At 41.6% G+C, this 23,739-nt stretch overlaps 1 protein-coding gene across 1 annotated transcript in view; it reads right to left on the bottom strand.

The window, feature by feature from the left end:
* DRD3 (dopamine receptor D3) overlaps positions 1-23,739 on the bottom strand; it is a 37,142-nt gene that overhangs the window by 5,645 nt on the left and 7,758 nt on the right. The window contains exons 3-5 of the mRNA XM_039842991.1: positions 14,224-14,336; positions 6,196-6,338; positions 310-506 (exon numbers count right to left, since the gene is read on the bottom strand). Of these exons, the coding sequence (XP_039698925.1) occupies positions 310-506; positions 6,196-6,338; positions 14,224-14,336 (453 nt within the window). The remainder of the gene's footprint in view (positions 1-309; positions 507-6,195; positions 6,339-14,223; positions 14,337-23,739) is intronic.

The raw sequence follows: 23,739 nt of genomic DNA on the forward strand, positions 1-23,739 counted from the left end.
GCCATTTGGGGCCAATGAAAGACCGGAAGAGAAACAGAACAAGCCCAGAAACTATCGAAGGGAAACAGAACAAGCCCAGAAACTATCCTATCATCTTGTCAAGTAAGATGTACTCTAGAGAAGACTGTCAATGCACTTTTTGGATTGTATTTCCTACCTCTAAAGCAGAGCCAATACCAGGAGATCAGAAGGTGGGTGTCAAATGTATATCTCCAATGTGGCAGTACAGGTGAAAGCATGCACTGCTGGACATAGGCTGGGACACTACAAGGTTGGGTGTGGTCATCTCTCTGCCCCTTCTATGCTTACTTGTTGCGGGAAGCCAGGCCTGACACTGATGCATTGACTGTTCTGTCGAGTGAGGATCCGTTTCCGTCTCCTCTGTCTCAACACCACATAGATCCTGGCGTAGACGAGGACAGTCACTCCAAAGGGCACATAGAAGGACACCACTGAAGAGTAGATGACAAAATCAGGGTTGGAGATGGAGCAGACGCTGGGGTCTCCTGAGAGTGTGAGAAAAGGAGAAAGCAAAACAGTTTGACAAGTATGAGAACTCAGTGGGGAGCACAAAACAGGGCCCCAAATCACATGTGGTGTCTCCACTGTCTAATCTACATGGAGCTTTGAGAAGCAGGGGTCTCCAGTCCCATCTATCCCCTCATCTTGTCCAAGTTCACATGCTGCCTCATCCATGGCAGCTTGCTTGAATTTTTCAGTCAGAAGCAACTCTTAGTTCCTTTGTGCCCCACAGCCCTTTACTTTGGCTTCTTTTGTGTAGTTAGCACACATGTCCTGATTGTCAAGTTGTGAGGGTGGGGGGATGCAGACTCAGACACCTGTGGTTTTACCTTGCTGAGGATAGGAGGCCTAATTCATCTTTTTGTTACTCATAGTTTGCTTAAAAAGAAAACTTACCAATGATTTCATGCCAGACACTGCTCTATACTGGGACTGCAAAGAGATATGACACAGCGTCCGCCCTTGAAGGAGTTCACAGTCTAGACAGAAAGATGAGCCCTTCCATATGCTGTGCTATGTGTCACAGAGGAATGCAGCCTGCAAAGCTTGGGGGAGTGCTACCGATCAACAGGCCAGAGGCTTGCTGGAGGGATGCAGCCCCCAGGAAAAGGCCTGCTGGAGTGGCACCCTGTAAGGATTATTGAGTGCACTGAATGGAGGAAGCTTCCTTGCTGAGAATGTCAGGTCTTGAATTTTGAATGCAGGACATAGGGCAGGCTTAGTGGTGGCTGAATGTGAGATAGGCATTTGATTTTTCAGGGAATTCTAGCACCAATCAGGGGGGAGATAGGAAGAGGGTCGGCAAGTATATTGTTACTCTGGACAACGTGAATTGAGGAGGGTCCTTGTCTCTGCTTTATGTCCTGAAATGTCCTGCTACTCCTCCTTAGGAGGGCCTTGTAGTTTTGCCTTCTTTGCTAGCAGATGTTGAGATTTCTTCAATGCCCAGGAGAGGGCCTGGAATTTGCACCTCTTGGAAGAGAAAAGGGAAGCAGACTATCTTCCAGGTGCTATGCCAAGGGCATTGTACACATTATCTTACCTAATCATTATGGTAACATTATGTGACACAGGTGCCATTACTGACTCTATTCTCAGATGAGCAGACTAAGTAAGGCTTAGAAATGTTCAGCAAGTGGCCAACATCACACAGCCTGGACGGGGCAGAAAGAAGCTTATCCAGACACTCTGACCCCCAAACCAATGTTCCTTCTGTGGTTTTGACTCCCTGCCTCCCTCTACCACTGGGACATCGCACATTTGTGCTTCATCCAGTACTGTCAGCAATAGCTGTTAGTACACCCGGCCAATCTTCTTCATAAAGAGTTGGAGATTCTCAAATCCAAAATCTGATCTCAGAAGATGTAGCCTCACATATCAGCTGGTGTTTGTGTGTCCTGTGTACAGGGCAGCAAGAAGCACTCACTACACACAATTCTGGAAGCTTCTCTCTGCTGAATCCCAAGGAGGTGAGGGCAGTGAGGCCTCCCAGGAGCTGAGGCTTCCCCAAGATGAGGTGCCTTGTCTTTATTATTTAATTGAAACAGTACTGTGCTATCAGCACAATGGTTATTGAATAAATACTGAGCCAAGTGGAGCATTTTATATAAGCACATAAGCAGTCACTGGCTAGAGGATAATGGGAAAAGCCAGGGGTTACTTCTCATTCTCTGAGACTGAGAACAAGCCCAGAAACTATCCTATCATCTTGTCAAGTAAGATGTACTCTAGAGAAGACTGTTAATTGTTTATCTCAATTAATCTCAACATTTAAGGAGGAAACTGATGATGAGGACTCATCCACTAACTCGCTTAGCACAATTTTATGGAGCACCTACTGTGTTCAAGGCACTGTGCTGGTGATAAAACACTCGGTAGCTCTTAGTGTCTAAGAGCCTTTTGTGGGCTAGTCTGGGAATTTGAGTCCCATGGTGACGTGAAAAGCAAGACCAGAAGCTGGTTCACTTGAGAGTTATGAACTTCAAGCTCATTGAAGGATTTGTCCTCAACTTGTTTGCAAAGACAGGGGATCCTGATGAATCTGATTTTAGGATGAGCCTATTATTCTTTTAACTTTATACTTCTCAATCCAGCTCCTCCCCACCCGCCCTGCCCGGCTCCAGTGCTCTGAAAGCCAGGTGAGGTGTTCTGTGACTAAAATCAAATAAATAGTACTTCTCCATTTTCTTGTCTCAAAGGAAAATTAAGCCAGTTGATAGGATTTCTTAGCTTTAAGGTTTTCCTCCCTTGACTATTTCTTAAGTCCTTGTCACCAGCTATTGCTTATTCACTCTAGGATTTTTAAATAACACAATAGCTATCTGAGTGAGCAAAAACTCAAATACTAGTTTTATTATTTGTGAAATGAAAGGACTGGGCTGCATATTCAAGGATCTTTAGGGTTTCCTCTAGCACCAACACTCCATGTTCCATGACCATTAGGGGCTATCGATGATATGATATTTGGCCGGATTGCTGGACCCCTGCTCGGAGCCGGGACAACATTGGTCAGCCAGGCCCCGCAGCATTGGAACTCTCTGTGTCCCAAGATCCTGCCTTATGTGTGCATTTAGAAATTCAAGTTCACCTTTCCTCAGATAATAAGAGCAACTCCAAGTTGGAAGAATGTGAAGTTCAACTTTTTGCTACCTTAAGTTCTCTGATAATTCACAATACTATGTGAAAGCCCATTTTATGAAAAGAAGTACTCTGCCAGAAAGTTCTTTTGTGTTGTACTTCTTAGTGAAAATTTATTTACTTCCAATATCAGGTGTTTTTGGCAGTATCCTGCCCCTTTTCCTCTGCTTTCCACAGAGGGAGTAGAAAAAAATGACTGAGAGAAGTCATTTATATTGGGCTTTTGAATGAACTTGGGAACTACCTTATAGATGGAAGAGGTGCTGGAGGAACATACATCTATCAAGATAATGATGCTGTCCTGTGAAGGTCAGATTGAGGCAAAGAAGGACGCTGGGCTTCCCTGCCCTGAGTTCTGCTAACTAATTCCCTGGACTGATTTCTCCGATGAGACAGCTCATTTCCTCTATGACCACCAGTAAGACTACCACTGTTTAGGTTTTCCTTGGAGCAGGTGCATATTTAACTTTTGAGGCACACAAATCTTTCTTAATACATAATAATAATAACAAAAACAACATTAGGTAATATTTACTAGGTTCCTGTGATGGACCTGACACTTTGAACAATATATGAATAAGTGGAGGGCTTACAATAAACTTATTAGTAAATTTAAAAGTGTGTCGTGTGTGTGTGTGGTAATGTGTGAGAGAGAGAGAGATTAAGAGAGATGAGAGTGTACATACTAAGTCATGGGCCTTCTTAGCTTTCTCATTTCTATATCTGAAAATGCTTTTGGAAAGATTTTTCTGAGTTTTGTTTCTGGAATGAAAATGATCTTACTGGTGGCAACAACCATATAGGTAGCTCATCATTCTTCTTTCCTTTAGATGTGGACATTAACTGGGGACTCCATCTAATGTCAGGTTTTGAGACTGTTTTAACACTTAGCGGGTGTGCGTGTCTCTGTGTCTGTGAGAGTAAGGGAGCCCTCGCCAGCATCCAAGTATGAGTAAGAGGAACCACCTAGTCCAGTGAACATTGGTGGGGATTTGCCCAGGGGTTCAGCAAGGCCTTGGTCTAGCAGTCATAGTGAGGGCCCCAGACTACAAATTCCAACTTAGAAATGCACTTTTGTATAGGAACAAGGATATAAAAGGTGACTTAGTTATCAGACTAACCAGAAAAAGCATGCTTAACTCATCAAAACTGGTATTTTAGTTTCAGAGTCAGTCTTTATAGTCATGTTGGGGAAGGTTGCTTTGGTGTGTGTGTGTGTGTGTGTGTGCACACGCACGTGTGTGTGTGCACACATGTGCAAATGCATATTTGTGTGTATAAAGTATCATTCAGTGAAAATAGCAAAGTAACTCATGATGAAGAGTAATGAAAATTTAATAATGACATCATATTTTAGGAACTTCCCGAGATAACCAGGCAAATATTTGTTGGATAACTTGTCTACTTAACCTTTAATGTAGCAGAGGAACAGCCTGACCTTGAGCAGATGGTACATGTATGTATGTTATCCCAATTTTATCCTCACTTAATTCTAAAAAACCTATGAAAGAGTTAGAGTGGAATGATATAATATGTAGTGTTGGATTCCAAAGTCATGAGTAGAGTGAAAACTATATAGAGTTGAAATTTGCTTTTGAAAAAAAACCCTTGAATTACATTTAAAGATACAAGTGGTTTGATTACAGCCCTGAACAATAATAAGTAAAGATGTATGATATATACAGTAATATGTCATATATTAAAAAGAATTCAAATGTAATATGTAATTTTAGAGATGAAGTTGCAGGGAGTCATATATAAAAGTAAATATTGAAAACTTCCTAACTAAATACATAGACTGAGTCTATACATTTGAATTTGCTCATTTATGCTCCACTATATTATTATTCCAAATTTATCAATAAGGAAACGTAACTCAGAAAAGTTAAGTAACTTGTTCAAGGAGACACAGTTGGCAAGTAGTTTAATGAAAATTTGAATTAGGTTGTTCTGACTCCAGAGCCTCTGTGTGTCTTTCTAAATGTGTTTTGACTCCTAAATTATTGTCCAGCAAATGACTCTTTGAAGACCATTTGTAAGTTAAGATTTGCCTGTATTTATATGTAATGTGTTACGTATGCTATATGTATACACATGAACTCACAGTCACAAACATATGTGACTTGTACATATATATGAGAAATTCATATCTCGAACATAAGTAGAAATTGAGCAAACCAATCCAAATGGACAAAACAAGGAATCCAAATGAACTCTAGAATGAGAGTTAATCAGTTCTCTCTCAGCAAACGCTCAGTGTTTATCATCAATACCCGTAAGTTTACTATATGTGATAATAATTGTCATTCAACACATAAAATTCCTGAGGCTAAAAGATGGACATGGAACAGACACAGAAGGCACCGATCTATATGACATATAAATTTGGACTGGTGTCTTATGTCTAAAATCCTAAACATCTCAGATATACACATTGTTCATCCATCCACCTTCCATCCATCCATCCATCCATCCATCCATCCGTCCATCCAATAGAAGATGTACCATGTGCCAGTCATCATGGCCAGAACTTTTGTATATTAACATATAAGAAATACACCCACTAATAATTTAGGAACCTATAGTAGTTCCCAAATGCTAGAAATGATTCTTACTGAGCAAAAGTTAGAAAAATATATCCTACTTGAGGGCTTTTATGATATGTTATTTAGCATTGTAAGTCCATTATGAATTGTCATCTTTTCATTAGCAAACCTCACCTGGATTATTAATATGGCTTAGTTTTTTAAATGGCACATTTCTTCAAATGAATATGTTGACATTTCTTTGAAAATAGGGATAAGCCAGACTTTTCATTAATTGGGGCAGAACTTTATCAGTGTGCCAATAATTGATGAAGCTTGCTTTATATTTTATTATAATCAGCAAAGGTCAAAGCTTTGCAGTCTATAGCATCTTCATTTGATTATAAAACGCACTGACCAGGCATCAGGAATTTCAGGGTTGAACACAATTCGCAGACACTCCTGTGAGCTGTGAATCACATGAGTGCTGTAGTGGGGTCGTTACTGTTACCTGTGGTGTTGAAGCCAAAGAGGAGAGGGCAGGACACGGCAAAGGCCAGCACCCAGACCACTGTAATCATGAGGGCCACACGCCGGCAGGAGCTCTGTCCCGTGCCGTGTTGGTAGTGAACTGGCATGACCACTGCAGTGTACCTTTCAAAGGAAGGGGAGAGAGGGTAGATATAATGAGAAATGTTGGGAGAACGGTTCAAAAGACAAGTTGAAGGTTACTAGAGAAATAATCAGGATGGTAAATGTGGCAAGAGAAAAATAATTTTGTTGGAGAGAGAAAAGGTGAAAATAGTAGAAAGGTTGAGATAAGATAGATGCAGAACTCGTTAAGCAGGGGGTGAACAGAAAAAGAGAGAAAGAATAAAAAAGTTAGCATAGCAGCACTGGGTTGCCGGAATGCTTCTTTACCAGTGCCGACTGATGGCCCAGCATATTTGAGCACTGTATTCACTGCTCTGACCCCTGAAGACTTTGGGTGCTGAAGTGTGCCTTTACTTTCTCCCACAGTTCTTCAGATAATGGTAGGACTTCAGATAATGTACCCAAAGTGGATGTTTACCCCTGCTTGTATCCTAAAATAAATTCTAATTCTCCTAGTGGCAACTATTCTAAATAACAGAGGTTTTGAAAATAGTCTGGGTGGCTTAAACAACAAACATTTATTTTTTAGAGTTCAGAAGGCTAGGACGTCCAAGATCAAGGCACTGGCAAACCCACTTCCTGGTTCATGGACTGCTGTTTTCTCATTGTGTCTTCGTATGGTGGAAGGGGCAAGGGAGCTCGGTGGGGTTATAAAGGCACTGATCTCATATATGATGTCTCCATCCTCATGACCTAATCACCACTCAAAGGTCCCACCTTCTAGTACCGTCACTCTGGGGGTTAGGATTTCAATGTATGAATTTTGGGGGACACAAACCTTCAGACTACAGCACAAGCTTTTACATGTTGGGCATCGTTGTCTTTTCTATGGCAGCTCCTCATACACATTTCCAGTTGCTTGTTGGACTTATTATCTGGACAATTGTTCCACAGTCATTTCAAATGCAAGTTATCTGATTTAGAGTTTCCTATCTCCCCACATCCCTTAATCTGTTTCCACTTCTTGCCTTTCTTCAAGACATCCACACTCAATACTCTGGCCTTTTAACTCTCCTTTGGCCCTTCTATATAATTTTCTCACTCCTTCATTTACCCTTTCATCATTCAATATTTATTGAGTCCCTGCTATATGCCAGGCCCTATTCTGGAAATATAGAGATGTGCGATGGTCCTTGTCTTTATGGAAGTTGGAGTTGGGTGGAGTGGATGAACCCAAAAAATGTTAATATAAACTGAAGAGTTTCATGAAAGAAATAAGCTGGGTGACATGTTTGAGAATAATGGAGGCTATAAAGAAGCGGCAAACCGAAATAGACTAGGCAGGGAAATGAGAGGGGTAAGAGGGACCTAACCATGGGGTAAAGTAGGAGAAGAACCAGAAAGAGAGCAGGTCCTGTAAACTTACCCATTTATGATGTCCCTGTAGAATCCCCTCCCACTGAATGTGGACTGAACATGTGAGTATGATTTGATATTGTTCCTGTGATTAGATTACTAACCAAGAGACTGAGTTAATCGGAAGGGAGATTATCTTCAGTGTGCCTGACCTAACCAGGTAAGTCCTTAAAAAAGACTGGGCCCTTCCTTAATTCAGAGAGATTCAAAGCATAAGAGATTACCCTGTGAGCCATGCAGAAGAAAGCTGTCATGCTTTGGAAAAGGTCATTTGACAGGAAATAACAAAAGGCCTATAGGAGCTGAGAATAGCCCCTGGTTGACAATCACCAAGGAAGTGGGGACTCAAACCTACAACTGCAAGGAACTGAATTCTATTCCTGAATGAGTTTTAAAGAGGACTCCAAGTTCCAGATGAGAACAAAACCCAGCCTACACCTTTTGATTTCAGCCTTTTGAGACCCTGAGCAGAGAACCTACCTTCAGTGTGCACAGACTTCTGATCTACAGAAACTGTGAGATAAAAAATGGGTTAAATTTAAGCCACTACACTTGTGATCATTTGTTCCACAACAGCAGAAGAGACTGGTGTCTTTGTTCAATCCATTATCCCTTTTTTTCCCCTGAGTAAAAAAGGGCTCATTCTTGCCCTCCCTTAATCCCAGATCAGCTCTCCAGCAACCTTCCCAGTCCTTCATCTTATAAAGAACTCTAACTCTGAATACATAACATTTCTACTCCAATCAATCGCCTTGCTCTTCTGCATGCGGTTGTCTCGCCTCATTATTGAACTCGCCTCATATCTGGAGAGAGATAGTCCCCATATGATTTAAGTTATTTGATAGCTCAAATTATCTTATAGCCTTGGTATTCCCCGTAGGTCCTTGTACAAAGCAAGTAGTAAGAAGCTATTGATTGATTGCTTCATGGATCTTGAAGGCTTCCTTCCTCATAAGAGAATAATTCTAATCTTAGCCAAGCTCAAGAGGTTTGACATGTAAAGCTAGGTCTACATACGCTCAATTTTTCTTTGTTTTCTGTGTCCGGGGAACCTGGAGGTCAGATTCAGAGCAGGAGCCTTCTGAGCCCCTCTATGCACGTCAAGGCTTGGGGCTGAAGAAGGGAAGGGAAGACCCTGGGTTGGAGGGGCTGGGACAGTGCTCCCTGCTGCTCCTCTTGCATGTGCCAACCCTGTCTGAATCATCTGCCTCTTATGCGTCTGGCCTAAGTTCATATATTCACATTTGTATTCCCAAAGAGCAGTTTGAGAGTCAGCTCTGATGGTTGAAATGGAGGCAGATTTGCAAGATTTGACCTTGGCACCATGATACGTGACAGAGGTGGCTTCTTTCTCAAAAGGGAGAAATAGAGGCCCTTATTTAATAAGGTCATATTAAGAGTCTATGACCAACACTAAGGAAGGCCCATGACAACCCAGTGACCTTCTTCTGACGTACATACATTGCAAATCTTCCTTTGAACCCTTAACTTGGCAATGAAGGAGCAGGGCAAGTAGCACCTGGCATTTCTCCAGGCCTCTCACTCTCCTCAGGACTTCAGACTCTGCTGCGACAGTGAGCTGTGGCTTCAAGTCAAATATGCCTACCAGGGCCAGATCCTTAGTAGCAATCCCTGAGGGACCTTGGAGAGAGACTGAGCTCTGAGTCAGGTAGCTGTTGTGGCTGAACAGCTGTTGAAGATTGAGAAGGAAAGGTATGACCCACTTCCTCCAGTTTAGACATGCAGTTGGACCCAGGCTTCCATTTATATAATGTCCTTTGATGTAAAAAAGCCAGACCATCCCATACACTCAGTGGTGTGCTGCTAAATGGCTAATAACTGGCTCTCTAGGTGAAAAAACTCTTGTTTGTATCATTTGGTAATTTCCATGGTATAAATACTCTCACCATTGCCCGTTTCAAGCTACACCAAAAGGTTTAATAACTGGCTCAAAAAATTCTTAAAATTTTGCCAGTTAGCTTTCTCTAGCCATCACCAGCTGGCTCTAAGCACACTACTGAGAATTGCTTACTTTCCTAAATATGCTTTAATGTTCAGCAGCTCCTTGGAGGCTCTTGTTAATTCAATAAGCCAGAAAGTGTAGAGAACCCTGGCTTCATTTTATAAAAGAGGAATCAGAGACATAGAGAGGTTACTTGATGAACCCAAGATCTAGCAGTCGGTCGTGGCAGAGCCAGGTCTCTCACCTTGGAGGCCAGTGTCTCTCCTGGGTGCCCCACTCCCTCTCATGGGCATTGATGAGTCTCTGAGGCCTTGTGGGACAAGAGCTTCCTGAGGAAAGGTGGTGTGAAGGGCGGTTTTTACTTTGAGAGCACTGTGGATGCTTGGAGCTGAGTTTCCCCTAGTAACTTGATTCTATTACTTGCCTGGGGGCCCTGGTAAAGTATATATTCTCAGGCCACACACCTGGATATTTTGATTAAGTGCATCTGGAGTGAAACCCAGAAATGCATATTTTTAACAAGCAAGTATATCTTATGATTAGCCAAGTTTGAGAAGGGTTACTTTAGGGAAAACTTGTGTCAAAACTTCTTGTTAGCTTGTGTAAGAAGTAAGAGATGAGACTATATTTACTACTGTTACTTTACATTTTTTTCTAATTATTTTTTCATCACAATTAAACATTTAGAATAAACGAGGCCCCGAAACTTGCCTCCAGGGTTTTTCCGCCAGGAAGCCGGCCAGAAGTGCTGAGATATAAAGGCTGTTCCGGAATTAGCCATCGGAGGGCACCATAATGCAGCAAAAACTCTGCCAGCTCGTCGGGGGTGAGAAGTTCATTGCTCACCTGGGGGCTCTCCAGGCCTTGTGGGATGCAGGGAGGCATCGCTCGGCCTCCTGGTTCCTGGAGCATTGTAAGGACCCTGAATTCCCACCCAAGCACCCGAACTCTGATCTCCTGCCAAATCGATCGCAGATGACAGACCCTAGGCACGGGCAGAGCTGGGTTTGGATTGGAGCTGGAGCCTAGCCCAGGGCTTCCTTTGAACGTGTGGCTTGCTGCGCTCACCGCGGGGTTCCACAGCCTAGAGCTGCCCCTGTCGCTCCCTCGTCAGGCCCTCTCCCCTTGTGTTTGAGCTCCTAGCTCTCTGGGTCCTTTCTAGTGTGGCCAAGAACACCGGCAATGCGCAAGGCGAAGTCTGTGGGCGTTGGAAACAGACTAACTAGCACCCGATTCCCAGTTCTTTCACTTAACTGTTTGCCCGTGGGCCAGAGAGTTGGCGTTCTCAGACTCATCTTCCTTGTCTGTATGATGGGGATAATGATTCAGCTCCATAGGGCTGTTATGAATAGTGAACGAGGGTAGCTCTGTGAAGGTGTTTGTTTGTTTGTTTGTTTGTTTTTTTAGCACAATGCCTGGTACATGTTAAACATTAAAAAATAGAATTATTATAATTGTCATTATTATTGTGCTAGCTCAAGGGATCTGGAATTATTCATATCAGTAAATTTATGACTATCTGACCCTAATTCCTGATTATCCGGGAACATTACATTTATCAAACCAGATAAAGCATTTTCTATGTGCCAGTCAACTGTATGAAGTTTTATAGATATTAATTCATTTAATCCTCAAAACAATCTTTTTGCTATCATTGCCACTAAACAGATAAGAAAAGTGAGGCCCAGAGAGGTTAATTGACTTGCCCAAGGTTATATTGTGATTAAGTGGTTGACCCAGGATTTTCAGGCAGACAGTGTGGTTCCAGTGTGGCTAAGCACCTCTGCAGAAGTCAGTGTGGGGAACAGAAAGAGGCTGACTAAATTTCACTCCTGTACGTACCAGCTGAGTGATATGAACAAGTGACTGCTTACCTATACAGTCTAGCCTCAGCATCTTTATTTGGAAAATGGGGATAATACAGCTACCTTGCTGGGGTGTCGTGAGGGTTAGCAATAATAAAAAGCCCTTAATGCCTGGCACGTAGTACATGCTAAATAAATAGTAGCCATTTTTATAGTTGTTGCTTTCAGAGTCAGGCAAGTTAGGATGAGCGTGCAGGTAGCTGGGGGGTATTAAAGACATAGGAACTGTGTCTTGTTTACTCCAGGGAAATAGCACCTAAAGAGCTGGGCTGCTGGCATGGCCAGAGGCCCCTCCCTGGGTACCCTATCTCTACCTCCACCAATGTAAAGTCCAGATATTGGAACAGGCAGAGTACTGGCAGAGGAGTTGGGGCACTCAGCTTCTAGTCCCAGACCTGCATAAGAGGCTGCAGGACCCCCTGCAAGCATGTTAACATTTCTGCACAAAGGAGTTAAACTACATGATCCTCTTAACTCCTAATTCTGTGACTGAGGTTTTTGGGCTTGTCACTCTACTGAAGGTCTCAGGATCCTCGCAGAATTTGACCTCCACCTACAGCCTTGCACCAGGATGGGAGGTGTACTTGTAGGAACTGATGAGGGTGCCACTTGAGGAAGCTGGTCATGGGGCAGAAGAAAGGCTGGGCTGGCTGGGAGGGCCTGAGCTTAACTCCCGCCTGGGTTTAATGAGCCCCAGAGCTCTGTGAGGGCTGCTTTTCTTCACTCTTCATGTTGTCAGACAGCGGGCTCAATAAATCTTTAGTTCTGTGGACTCCCCTCATGGAATTATTGAAGGAGAAAGCTTCTTGCAAATGACTGGAAAGTCCTTTGCAGATATAAAGTGCTTATTTAGATGCAAACTAAAACTCCAAGGTGCCTGTGACTCATCTGGTACCTATTGTGCTCCTGCGAAGACGCGAAGACGCGGAGGCTTGCCTGTGTGATGGGTGCCATTTGAGAGCCACTTAAAGAACTCCCCAGTGAATGAATTTGGTTGCATTATTCCCGGGCTCCTCGAGGAGGACTCAAATTCTCACTGCTCGAAACATGTCCTCCCCCTCTCACACTTTCTCAGCCCTCTCCCTAAGTTAGTTCTGACCCAGGATGTGGTTGGAGGGGGCTGGACTGCTGCGGAGGCAAGGAGCCAAGGGGATGGGGCCTTGTGTTCACCCACGCTGCTTTTTCAAAAAGAAAAGGTGGCATTAATCCAATTTTTAGGCATCCAGAACTACGCCGAAGAATCTAATGACAATAGTACTACTTGCTTTCAAAAACCCTTTCGTCATTTCTTTTTCTTTCCTATCTCTTAGTACCCTGCTATTACAGACCAGGGCTTCATGACCAAAAAATGCTGAATCCATTTGGTCAAGTTTGTCAGGCTGGTGACTAGCATTGTGTGAAGACCAAAGGTCTTCATGAATGACTGCATTTTTAATGAATTGACCAGTTATTTGGCATCACATGAACAGAATTTAATGCTGTGTACCACAAACTGCTGTGAAGGATAATGGAGACAGCTTTCCCAAGGCCGATTTTTATTCCTAGACTTGGGAGGAGGCTCCAATGTGAGGTTGGGTGAGGATTTGTTCACGCAGAAATAGAGGCCAAGATGGAAGCATCCTTTTCCACTGGGGTCTAAGGCATACGTGGCTCGTCCCTTCAGGTTTTAGGTAGGCAAGGGCTATGCATTCTGGGAATTTTCCTGTATGAGACAGAAGCCAATTCAAGGTCTACTCTTGTTGGTTGTGTCTGAAGTGGGGAAAGTAGAAGTGTGTGCTAAGCATGGCTGCTGCCAGCAAAATAGTGCTCTTGTGCAAATTAGAAAAAGGGGCCCTCTCCTAGCTGACTCAAGTCTTGGCAAAGAAGCACTGGCTGAATTGCGTTCCCACACCGTTGTGCAAGGTGCAAACTGCACAGCCTCACCCATCAGCCCCATGTATGAATATGTGTGGGTAGAATGTATAAGCACACTCTCAAGGAGGTGGAGAGTAGGATCAAGAACTAGGAGGCTAGGAGGGGGCTGTCCCAGACCTCTCTTGGAAACTCTCATTATACAGTTCTTTGTTCTCTCCTGCAAGGCTGATCTCCCATTCTCTCAAGTCCTTTCTGGAGGTGTATATTAGTAGTATAAACATTGGCTACCCTCAGGTAAGGACCACTGAATATTAATATTCTTTGTTCAAGGCTCTGTAATAGGCATAGCAGGAGGATTCACAGGTGATAAGGAGCTAGGATGAGTATAGATATAATAAACCAGATGCTGTCTGTTACTTCTGTAAATAACATATTTATATAATAAATATCCAGAAATCACACAAAGACTCTCTTCCTCCCCCCTTTTACCAAAAACAAACAAAGTTGTAACAGGAAATTTTCTTCCAGACCCAATTCAGCTCACCTTTCATTCTTGTCCCCTCCACCCCCTTGAAAAGCCACAGTGGTGGAAGAGCAAAACCAAAATCATTTTTAGTGACTCGGGGGGAAAGGGAAGGCTAGAAAAGCTTTTGGATGATTATTTCTCTCCTGCCACAGGGATTTCTTTCTCACTCACAAGCCATAGTTTAAAATAAAAAGAAGAAAGAAAATATCCCAGTGGTAAGTTCTACTTTGCAGTGACCCCAGTGCCCTCAAATGCAAAGCCTGTGTCTCAAATATAGCCGAAGCGGCTTCCCCACCCGATCTAAGGAAAGGGAATCCTGACCTGTCGATGCTGATGGCACAGAGATTCAGGATGCTGGCTGTACACATCATGACATCCAGGGTGACGAAAACATCACAGCAAATGCGGCTGAAATTCCAGACTCCACCTGTTACCTGGGCATCAGAGACAAGGATGTTAGTATTCCCCAACAAAGGGACAGCAACTCATCAATTCTACTGCATTCCGTAGGCTGCTCCCCTAAAGATGCTGAAATGCCCTTCCTGTTGGTACATCATCGTTACCAAAGGCAGATGGACATCAAGGAGAGTGCAAGGCAGCCCAAGATTGGTCACCCAAGAAATGGCAAATTCAAAGAATGTTAGAACGTTAGGGCTAGAAGTGGCCTTCCAAATCGATTAGTTCAGTGCTTCCAAAGTGTGCTCCACAATGGGGTGCTCATTAAAGATAAAGATTCTGAACCCCTCCCTAGACTTATTGAGTCAGTATCTCTGGATCTGGGGCCCATGAATCTTCATTTTAAAATAAACTCTCCACTTCCCTTGCCCCGCTTCCCTGCCAACACACCAAGGTTTGAGAATCACTGATCTAGTTCAAACTCAGGAGGCAACTAAAGATCTCTGTGGTTAAGTAGTATGCCTATAGATGCACAGCTGGTACTGAATGATCTTGGGTGACTTCCAGATGTGTGAACTGTGCCAAAACTGCCTCTCTGAAGCCCCTCATCCAGTAGAGAGCTCACCATGTACCCAGGAAATAAGCCGAGAACATGTGTTTCATAAAACTTACCTCCAAAATGAAAATCTATCTGGCTTCTGGTTTTAGAGCTTGGAAACATCCTGGAACAATAATACTAAGAATCTATGTAAGTTAAGTCTGTGCCAGTGTGCCCGCCTGCGACACCCAGGTTGCAATCACTAAGAGATGGGGAGAAAGTCTGGGTCCAGGGCACTGGAAAGGGGCCCAAATCCTCTCATCACTCGCAGAATCAGTGAAGATGGTTCCGACCTCATGCATTTACACTCATGTTTCAAGCTCCACAACTTCCTCCCAGTAACACTTATAAAAAGTCAGGAATTTAAATAATTTAATTTATATTCTCACATATTTCTATTTTATTAATTTTTTTTTCTTTTTTACCTAACCTAGAGAGATGTGTCAGGGAGACTACCACTTTCAGAATGTCTACAAATGCCATTCTTGGGCCCCAAGGCTTTTGTTCATTTGCCAGCATCCTGCTTGTGGAGGTTCTTGGGGACCATGGTTTTCAAGCATAAACCTTTGAGGCTTTTTTGTCCCTGGCAGTAGCTGGTGTCCCTTTTGGGCAGGCCCAATGGCTAATTAAGAGGAAGGGAGAGTGATAAATAGGTGCAGTTGCCTTCTGAACTTCTCGAGGCAAAAAGAGACATTGTTGAAACAATAGTGCTTAAAGATGGTGCTGTTCCTCTGTCTAGTTTTTCTCATCCAAGAATCTTGTTATATGACCAGGTCACTTTAATGTTCATTCCTATTTTATCCCACTAAAGCAAGGTCCTGAAAGGCTCTCAACCCATCCCCTTACCTATTAACTTCTTTCCCCGTGGATTTATTTCCTTTTTAGCATTTGTTTTTATCACTATATTTGGTCATCTCTATTTTGAGAAACTCTGACCAAAGATATTTTGATTAAAAGCAACAAGGAAAGAAAAAAGCAACAATGAAAAGTTCAAACTAGCTAAGCAGTTATCACTTTCGTTCATTTCGTTGTGGGTTTACCATTTGGCTCTAAGTAAATAAAGGCCTGATATGAATTTATACGATTTCTGAGAATGAAAAGCTTTTAAAAAGGGTGATATGTAGTAATAATAACACAATGATTTAAGGGAGCCAGGAGAGTAAAAGATAGTTTTGCTCATTTCCTAGGACAATAAAAGCTTCTTGCAAGAAGTTGAATTTTGCATACTACATCTTAAATTGGGGAAAAACCACCCTTTTCCCAAAATTGTGAGTGCCTGTTTGCATGTGTCTTGGGGGTGCAAAGCAGATGAGAGAGAGTAGTTGAAACAACAGCAAACTCTAGTTCTTGATGGGTGTTCATTCATTCATTCAATCATTCGTAAAGTAAGTAGTTGTGGAGCTTCTAATACTCAGTGCATGTTATGTGTTTTAAGAAGCTTTAAATATGCACTTCAGGCCCTGTCCTCAAAGAACTTATAAGTTTACTGGAAAAGCAAGACATTCTTAAATAAAATAATTAGAGAACATCATGAGATTCTAGTATTGTTAATACAATCTAACATTTATTGAGAACTTACTCTATGCGGGTCACTGACCCATAGGACCCATTCCAGGAATTTCTATAGCTTTGAAACTTTAGATTCTGAAAACTGAATTCGCTTTTTACCTTATGTGCTCTTACAGATTTTTGAGGACAAATTATACACTTACTTGATAGGAAATTAAATGATTGTTACTTAATCAACTCTGTAGGAGCAGGGACTTATACTTGTTTGCTGCTGCATCCCCAGCTCCTAGAGCAGTGCTCAGCATGCAAATCTATTCTGAAAGAATAAATAGTCTCTGAAACAATCTGTATTTATACTAATAGCTAGCATTTATTGAATGCTTACTAAGTTTTGATGTTCTGCAAAGCACTTTATATACATGGCATCCATTGCCAATTATGGTCCTATGAGAGAGGACTACTATCATCTGCGTCACGGAGAAAGAGACTAAAGCTTGGAGAGGCTTGGCACCTTGTCTGAGGCAGCCAGGGCATCTGAGTGTAGGTTGTTCCATGCCCTGAAATACGGAAGTATCAAGTGAGGAGGGGGCAGTTATTGGAAAGGGAGGGAAATGGGTGAACACAAGGGGAAAGGAGAAGACCATGGACTCATCAAAAATTTTCGTGTGACAGACTGAATCATCTCCCTTCTATGGAATGAGACACCCTCCTTCTGATCGCCTCTATCTCAGAGTTGCAAAAAGCTGTGCAAAAAACTGTGGTGGCTGCTGATTTGGGGGCCTAGTGAAAGTATACACATAGCAGATTTCTTTGCTACCCTGTTTCTTTAGTTCACAAGGGCCAAAGCCCTCAAGCTATCCTCTGGCTTCCAGGCCGCCACTGTGCCACCCCATTCTGGCTATCTTCTCCTCCCTTTTCCAATTCTGCCATCAAAATTTCTCTCCTTGATCTCAGCTAAGTGACAAGAAGAAAACAATCTGATTAGCTGATTAAAGTAATTCCCACTGAGGTGCCATCACTTAGCCTTCCCCAGAGCTTACTCATTAAAATGAGTCTCTAATTGGTGGGATGTGTAATGGAAATACTTTTTTTTTTTTTTACTGGAGTTTTCCAGGCCAAGAAAATAATAGTAAGTGATGAATAAAGAGCTGCAAAGGTCTGAGAACATGTAACTTTCACATATTATTTCACAGCAACCCAATGAGATAAATAGTATTTCCAGTCTATGGATAACAAAATGGAGACCAAGAGGGGGTTGAGTAATTTGCCTGAGGACATATAGCTAGTAGAAGGGCTGGAGTCTAAAACTCTATTTTGCCTCTCAAAAGTCAGCACCTTAACACTCACTTCTGTGAAGTGTACAATTTAATTTCATTCTAATAACACAGGAGGGAGAAGACTTGGTGTTTGTCCATCCATCCAGCTGTATACCCCATATTGATTGAGTGCCCATTATAGGCCCGATACTTTGCTTAGGAGAGTTAGTGAAATGAATTAAACCTGTTTTTGTCCCAAGGGACTCAGAATATGGCGTGTGCATGGTTAGGGGAGTAATCTGTGAATGTGTGTGGGCGAATTGAGGGCCCAGGAGATAGGCACTAAGAAAATAACTATAATACAATGTGATAAGTGCTGACAGTGAGATAAGTAGAAAGTGTTGGGAGAACATGAAAGGTAAAGTGATTTTTGCAATTAAAGCAGGGGGAAAAAAAAAAAACAAACCCAAAATGTGATTGATTTAAGGCTCTTTAGAGACACGATTCTACCTTTCTCCTAAATTCTAATGAACAACTCACTTCAGAATCATACAGCAGCCAGGTGGTGTTACTCTCACTTGCTAATGAATATAACCAATTCCCTTTGGCGATAGGGAAGGTGGGAGTAAGCAAGAAAATGTCTTCAGGTACAGAAGTTGGCTATTGATTTTCACCAGCCACAGCCTACAGCAGCATTTCCCAAATTTACAGATTATAAGGCAGCATTTCCCAAATCACCTGAGGCTCTTGTTAAACAAAATGATATTCAGGTTATACTTAGAATAAGTCCCTCCAGTGATTTCTATTTCCTGAGAGGTTTGGGAAATGCTGGTCTGGTGGGCGTGGGGGACATGAAATCAGCTTCCGAGATGATCATCCTAAAGCAGGGCTCCTTTAAGCACTTTTTGTTCCATGGATCCCTTTAGCGTCGTCATCTCCTTCTCAGAAGAATGTGTTTGAGTGCATACAATAAAATACAACGATTGCAAAGAATACCAATTATATTGAAATACAGTTACCAAGTACTTTAAATATATGTGTCTCTTTAATAATGCATTAAATGATAAGACCTATTGGCAGGTTCAAAATTCCTGTAATTTCAAAGTACCGATGAGTGTAAATGGTATTTCAAGGTGTCTGCAACAACAATAATGTGATTTGAAAGTATAAATATCTGTGATTTTACTGGTGACACTAAGGATTCCTCCTGCTGTGGGTTGATACCTACGTTCATAGCTGATGGAAGTGCTAAATTTCAGCTTAGTGAAAATAAGTAAGTAATTTTATTTACCTCCAAATTGGTGGACTCCCCAGATTAAGAATTCTTGCCCTAACAGATGGATTTTTAGTTGTTTTGGGAGATAGTCAGGGGGTAAAGATGGAATTACTGCTCTAATTAGCCTCTTTATTTCGTTTTGGTTTGTCATATTTAGAATTTTTTTAAAGAGGGGATTTCTGGGGGTTCACGTCTCTGAATTCCAACTCCTCATCTGTGAAACGGGGTTTTTACAGATTAGTGGTTCCTAAATGTCAATTTGTAGCAGAAGGCCAGCTGGCTGCACAAATCACGGGGTGTGAGAAGGGCGGGAGGTGGGAGGCTGGTTACAATTATTAGACACTTCCAAGGCCACCTCTGGAAATTCCAGTTTGTTAGATATGAGGTAGACCCAACAGTCTGTATTTTGAACAGGCAGCTTCTTGTAATGAAGATTTACTTCAGAATTGCTCAAAGTTTAGGTGCATAAGAATCATGGAAGAGCCCATTTAAAATGCAGAATTTCCTTTATTTCTAATGATTAATATCATTACAAGGCCCAAAGCTCCTCTCCCAAAACAGTGCTGCTTTTTCCTGTCATCCCTATCTGACCTTGATCACTCTCTCTGCAGTGAGTTTTCCTACCTGAAACCATCCTGCTCTTTTTTGCTTGTCTACATTACTTAACCCTTGAATTTTATTTCCTGTCCATACTGGGACCCAAGTACTCTGAGTTCAGTATTCCAAATGTTCTTCTGGCTGCTTATTTTGCCTTTCTGCCTTGATATAAGTGCATTAAACATCACAAAAGGTGCTTAACCGAGTGGAACAAAATGGGATGGTTGTGCTTGGAGAGGGAGCTCCAAACAGACTATAGCTTCTAAAGCAGGAAATTAAAAACTCGAGAGAGAATCTGAGATAGAACTATTTGGTATGACATAGAAAAGAGTTTTTGAGAAAATGCTGCAAACAGAATTAAAGAGACAGCCAGGCCAATGGCACTCTGGAATATAACTACTCTGAGGTCACCTGCATGGTTTTTTATCAAGGCTACTCTGCTAGGCCTGGGGACAGAGAAAACTGATGGGCGTTAGTGACTGGCCCCTGCTCATTCCCCTTTGTATACCGCCCAAGCCCATGCTCCTTAATGATGAGAATGGTATCAATGAAAACCACTGTGGTGCATACTTTCTGACTGTCCCCTTCCCTCTTTCCAAGTCTTTGGATTCTACTGGGAATCTATGAGGTTCCTGAGCAGTTGATACATTCCACAGAAGGAATACATAACCTATGCTAAACCAACTCTTGTATTCAGTGATTAGTTCAGAGAAAATCATGTCCCATAAACCAGTCCGATCAAAGTATACCTTGACACTTCTACTAGAAATTCTAGGACAAATTTTCTCTCTTGCTGTGAGTGGTGTAATGTGCATATGTGAGGACTATAGCTTACCCTTTACCTGTGGCTAAGCCAACATAAGGAAGAAGACAGCTGAGAGAATTGTAAAGAAATAGAGCTGGACCCCTTTTCCAGTTGTGCCTGTAGTCTTCCTAACCACAAGACTTTAAAATTCCTGGTATGAGAACTTCATTGTTTTATTCTGTTTATTGTTCAAGTCAATTGGAGCTAAGTTTTCTTTTACTTACAAGTTAAGGTGTCTGAGATATTTATAGATATTTATAGATTACACTTTTTAGTTATTAAAATACTTCCTCCATTGATGACTGTTGAGCCTAACATCAACCTAATGGAATAGGGGAAGTGTAGTTGTCATCTCCATTTTATTCACTTAATTCCCACATCTTCTGACTCCCAGTTCTGTGTCTTTCTTATAGCACGACTCTGTATTAGAATGACATTCATCGCAGTGAATTCCAGCAGAAGCATGATGGTATGTGACATTTTATTGCCTACCTCACAGCAATTCCTCACCCCCACATATTCTTTTTTTAATAAAATCCACATTTTTGCCTTTTATTTTCTTTCCTCCCTTGCAGCAAAAAGTGACTTTATGCTCCAGTTTTGGCCATAAGTGAAGTCCCTTAGGGAGATGCTTTAAGCTACTCCAGGAAAAGGGCTTCTTTTCTCTTTCTCTGCTGTTCTCACTCATCCTATTTTGAAATGCAGCCATGATGCCGGGGATATGGCAGCTATCCTGTGAGCAGCATGAGGAAGTAAGCCAGCTTGCCAAGGATGGTGAGCATGAAGGATAGAACAATCTAGTTCTCGATGACACCATGGAGCAGCTGAACCAACACCAACAATTACCTTCCTCCAGGATTCTGGTTAGGTGAGAAAAGTAACTTCTATTCATTTAAGCCACAGTCAGTCAAATTTTCCAATATTTACAGCCCAAATATTACCAATTCATACATTCTGGTGTCTGACAAAATGAGTCAATTTTCCTTCATAGGAAGGTATCTGGTCAATATGAGCCAGTATTCTCGTCAAAAAAAAAAAAAAATGAATCTATTCAAATAAAAGCATAAGAAGCTGTGAATTTGGCAGCTAATTTGGCCTCCCACATGGTGTTCTTCTCATTTCTGTCCTATTCTCTTGGGGACCCTCAAGCCTACAGCAGTCTCTGTGGTCAATACTGCATCCTTTTCTCTTTCCAAGGGAGCTCTTAGGTATAATTATGCAATTACTAGACCAGCCACTAAACTGTGCCATCATTAGAAGTCAGCGAGAGTACGCTTTGCTCTTCTCTGAAACACATGGGTTTATATATTCACAGTCCCTATAGGGGCTCAAAGTGCTGTTTTCTCTCATTAAGGCATACCATCTGCTTCTAAGGTCTGCAGAAAGCAGGCAGGTATTTAAGACTAAGAAAAGTATAAACTGAGGTGGGATAGGGAGTCATGATCCTTTGGACTAGAACTTTCTAACATCTTAACTGGTCATCTGTTACTGATGGTTACTTTAAGTCATATTCTATCTTTTACTGAGTGGACTGTTGGAGAGAGTGATATGGAGATATTAAATTGCATTGTCTAGAGCCTTGAAGCAAGTGAGAAGGACCAAAAAGAGGCCCCAAAGCCTATTTCTCAATGGAGAGATGTCTCTGTTTCCCCTAATCTTCTTTATATGATTGTAGACTTATCTGACCATGCTCTTGATTGTTGAGTGCCTATACCAAATAACCCATTGGACAGAGGGCATATTCATTTTATGAAGGGAAACCAAGAGTTCCATCAGAATTTTTCTCATAGGGAAAAACCTGTAGATCCAACCTGCAGAGGGCTCATTGAGCCTTTGGCAAGATTTCATGCTGGCCCTCTGCAGACTCAGTTGTTCTTCTATGCTCAGTGGTAGAATGGGGGCATCATTTATTTTGACAGGTGTGGCAAGAAGGGGCTGCCATGTGTCTAATGTTAAGAAGTTACAACATTCATTCCCTATACCAATATCTCCAGAGATTTTCTAATGTAGTCCATCCAGAGTCCTGGAAGCAATCTTCCAGGTGGCTTTGTTACAGATGTGAAAAGCCTGGTTTTATTTCAGAGGCAATTAAAATGCTTATTAGATTGAAAGTCCTCTTCCTGCATTTTTTTTTTCTGACATTTCATCTTCCTGGAAGACTTAAGAATTCTTGTAATGTATAGGGATAGACAGAAACATTTTGGAGGGGGTGGTGGTGGTGGAGGTGTTATGAATCATTGACTAATCCATACTGGGTTCTAGCACCTAAAGTCTGCCTCACTCTTGAACAGAAATATCACATGCTTTTAACTCCCTTTTAGTCTCATTATTATTGAATGTTAAAATAGTTCATTGTCACAATAGATACAGCAGCAAATGATATAAGCAGGAATTGCCCATCTAATGCACACATTGCAGAACAGATTCATTTAATCACTCATATATCAAATATTTATTTAGCGCATATTATGTGCCAGGTAGCATGTTTGGACTATAGGATAAAAAGGACAAAAACATAGCCTCTGAATTCAAGAATGTCTCAGCCTAATCAGGTTGACAGGAAAGTCAGGATAATTATAGGACCCTTTGCCATCAGGATTATCCTAACTGGGAAGAATAAATGCATATTTTTTTTCTCTGAGTATTCTCTTATCCCAATAGTCATAGTTGCTTTTCTTCTTTTTCTTTTCTTTTTTATTTTCTTGATTTCTTTCTCCCCATTGAGATCATAAGTCTAATTTTAGTTCCCAGTCATTCTTTAATATGGGAAATAGCCTAAGCAGTCTATGTTCGAGGGTTTTGCTCTCCTGTGATATGTCATACTTAATTAACTGTCATCTTCACTATTAATATTAACTGAGATATTAATTTGATGAATTTTAATTTCTCTTAATCATAGCATCATTTTGATCCTTCATTGGATACTTCCTTAGAATGATAACACTGCAGAGGAGAAATATTAATAGCATATTAAGACGTCTTTAAAAAACTCCTTAGTAAATTGCATGTTTTCTGGTAAGAATATCTTTTTTTTTGAGCAGATATAGGCACCCAGATTTCTTTGTTAGCAAATGGATGTTTTGTCTTGATCATCTCCTGACTCTGCTTTGCACTTTCAAATGAAAACACATACAAATTTAAGAAATGTTTCTCTCCAAAAGAAGTCTCCAGGGTCTGCTGCATTATCTGACTGGTGAGGGTTCTATACTATTAATGGAGGCATCAAAACTATAAATTTGAAGGTTTGGTCTATTCCTCTACAGTTTGTGAAGAGCTGGTTCTCCAGGAGGAAAGAGCTGAGTCTGAGGGCAACCGAACCATCAAAAGTAGTCTGATCTATTTGTAGACTATTCTTTCTCTCTTTTTATCTCCTTAATTTTTTTTCTATAATTCCTTTTGC

This window comes from Pteropus medius, unplaced genomic scaffold (assembly GCF_902729225.1).
Source record: "Pteropus medius unplaced genomic scaffold, Ma_sr-lr_union100, whole genome shotgun sequence".
In the NCBI taxonomy this organism is placed as follows: domain Eukaryota; kingdom Metazoa; phylum Chordata; class Mammalia; order Chiroptera; family Pteropodidae; genus Pteropus; species Pteropus medius.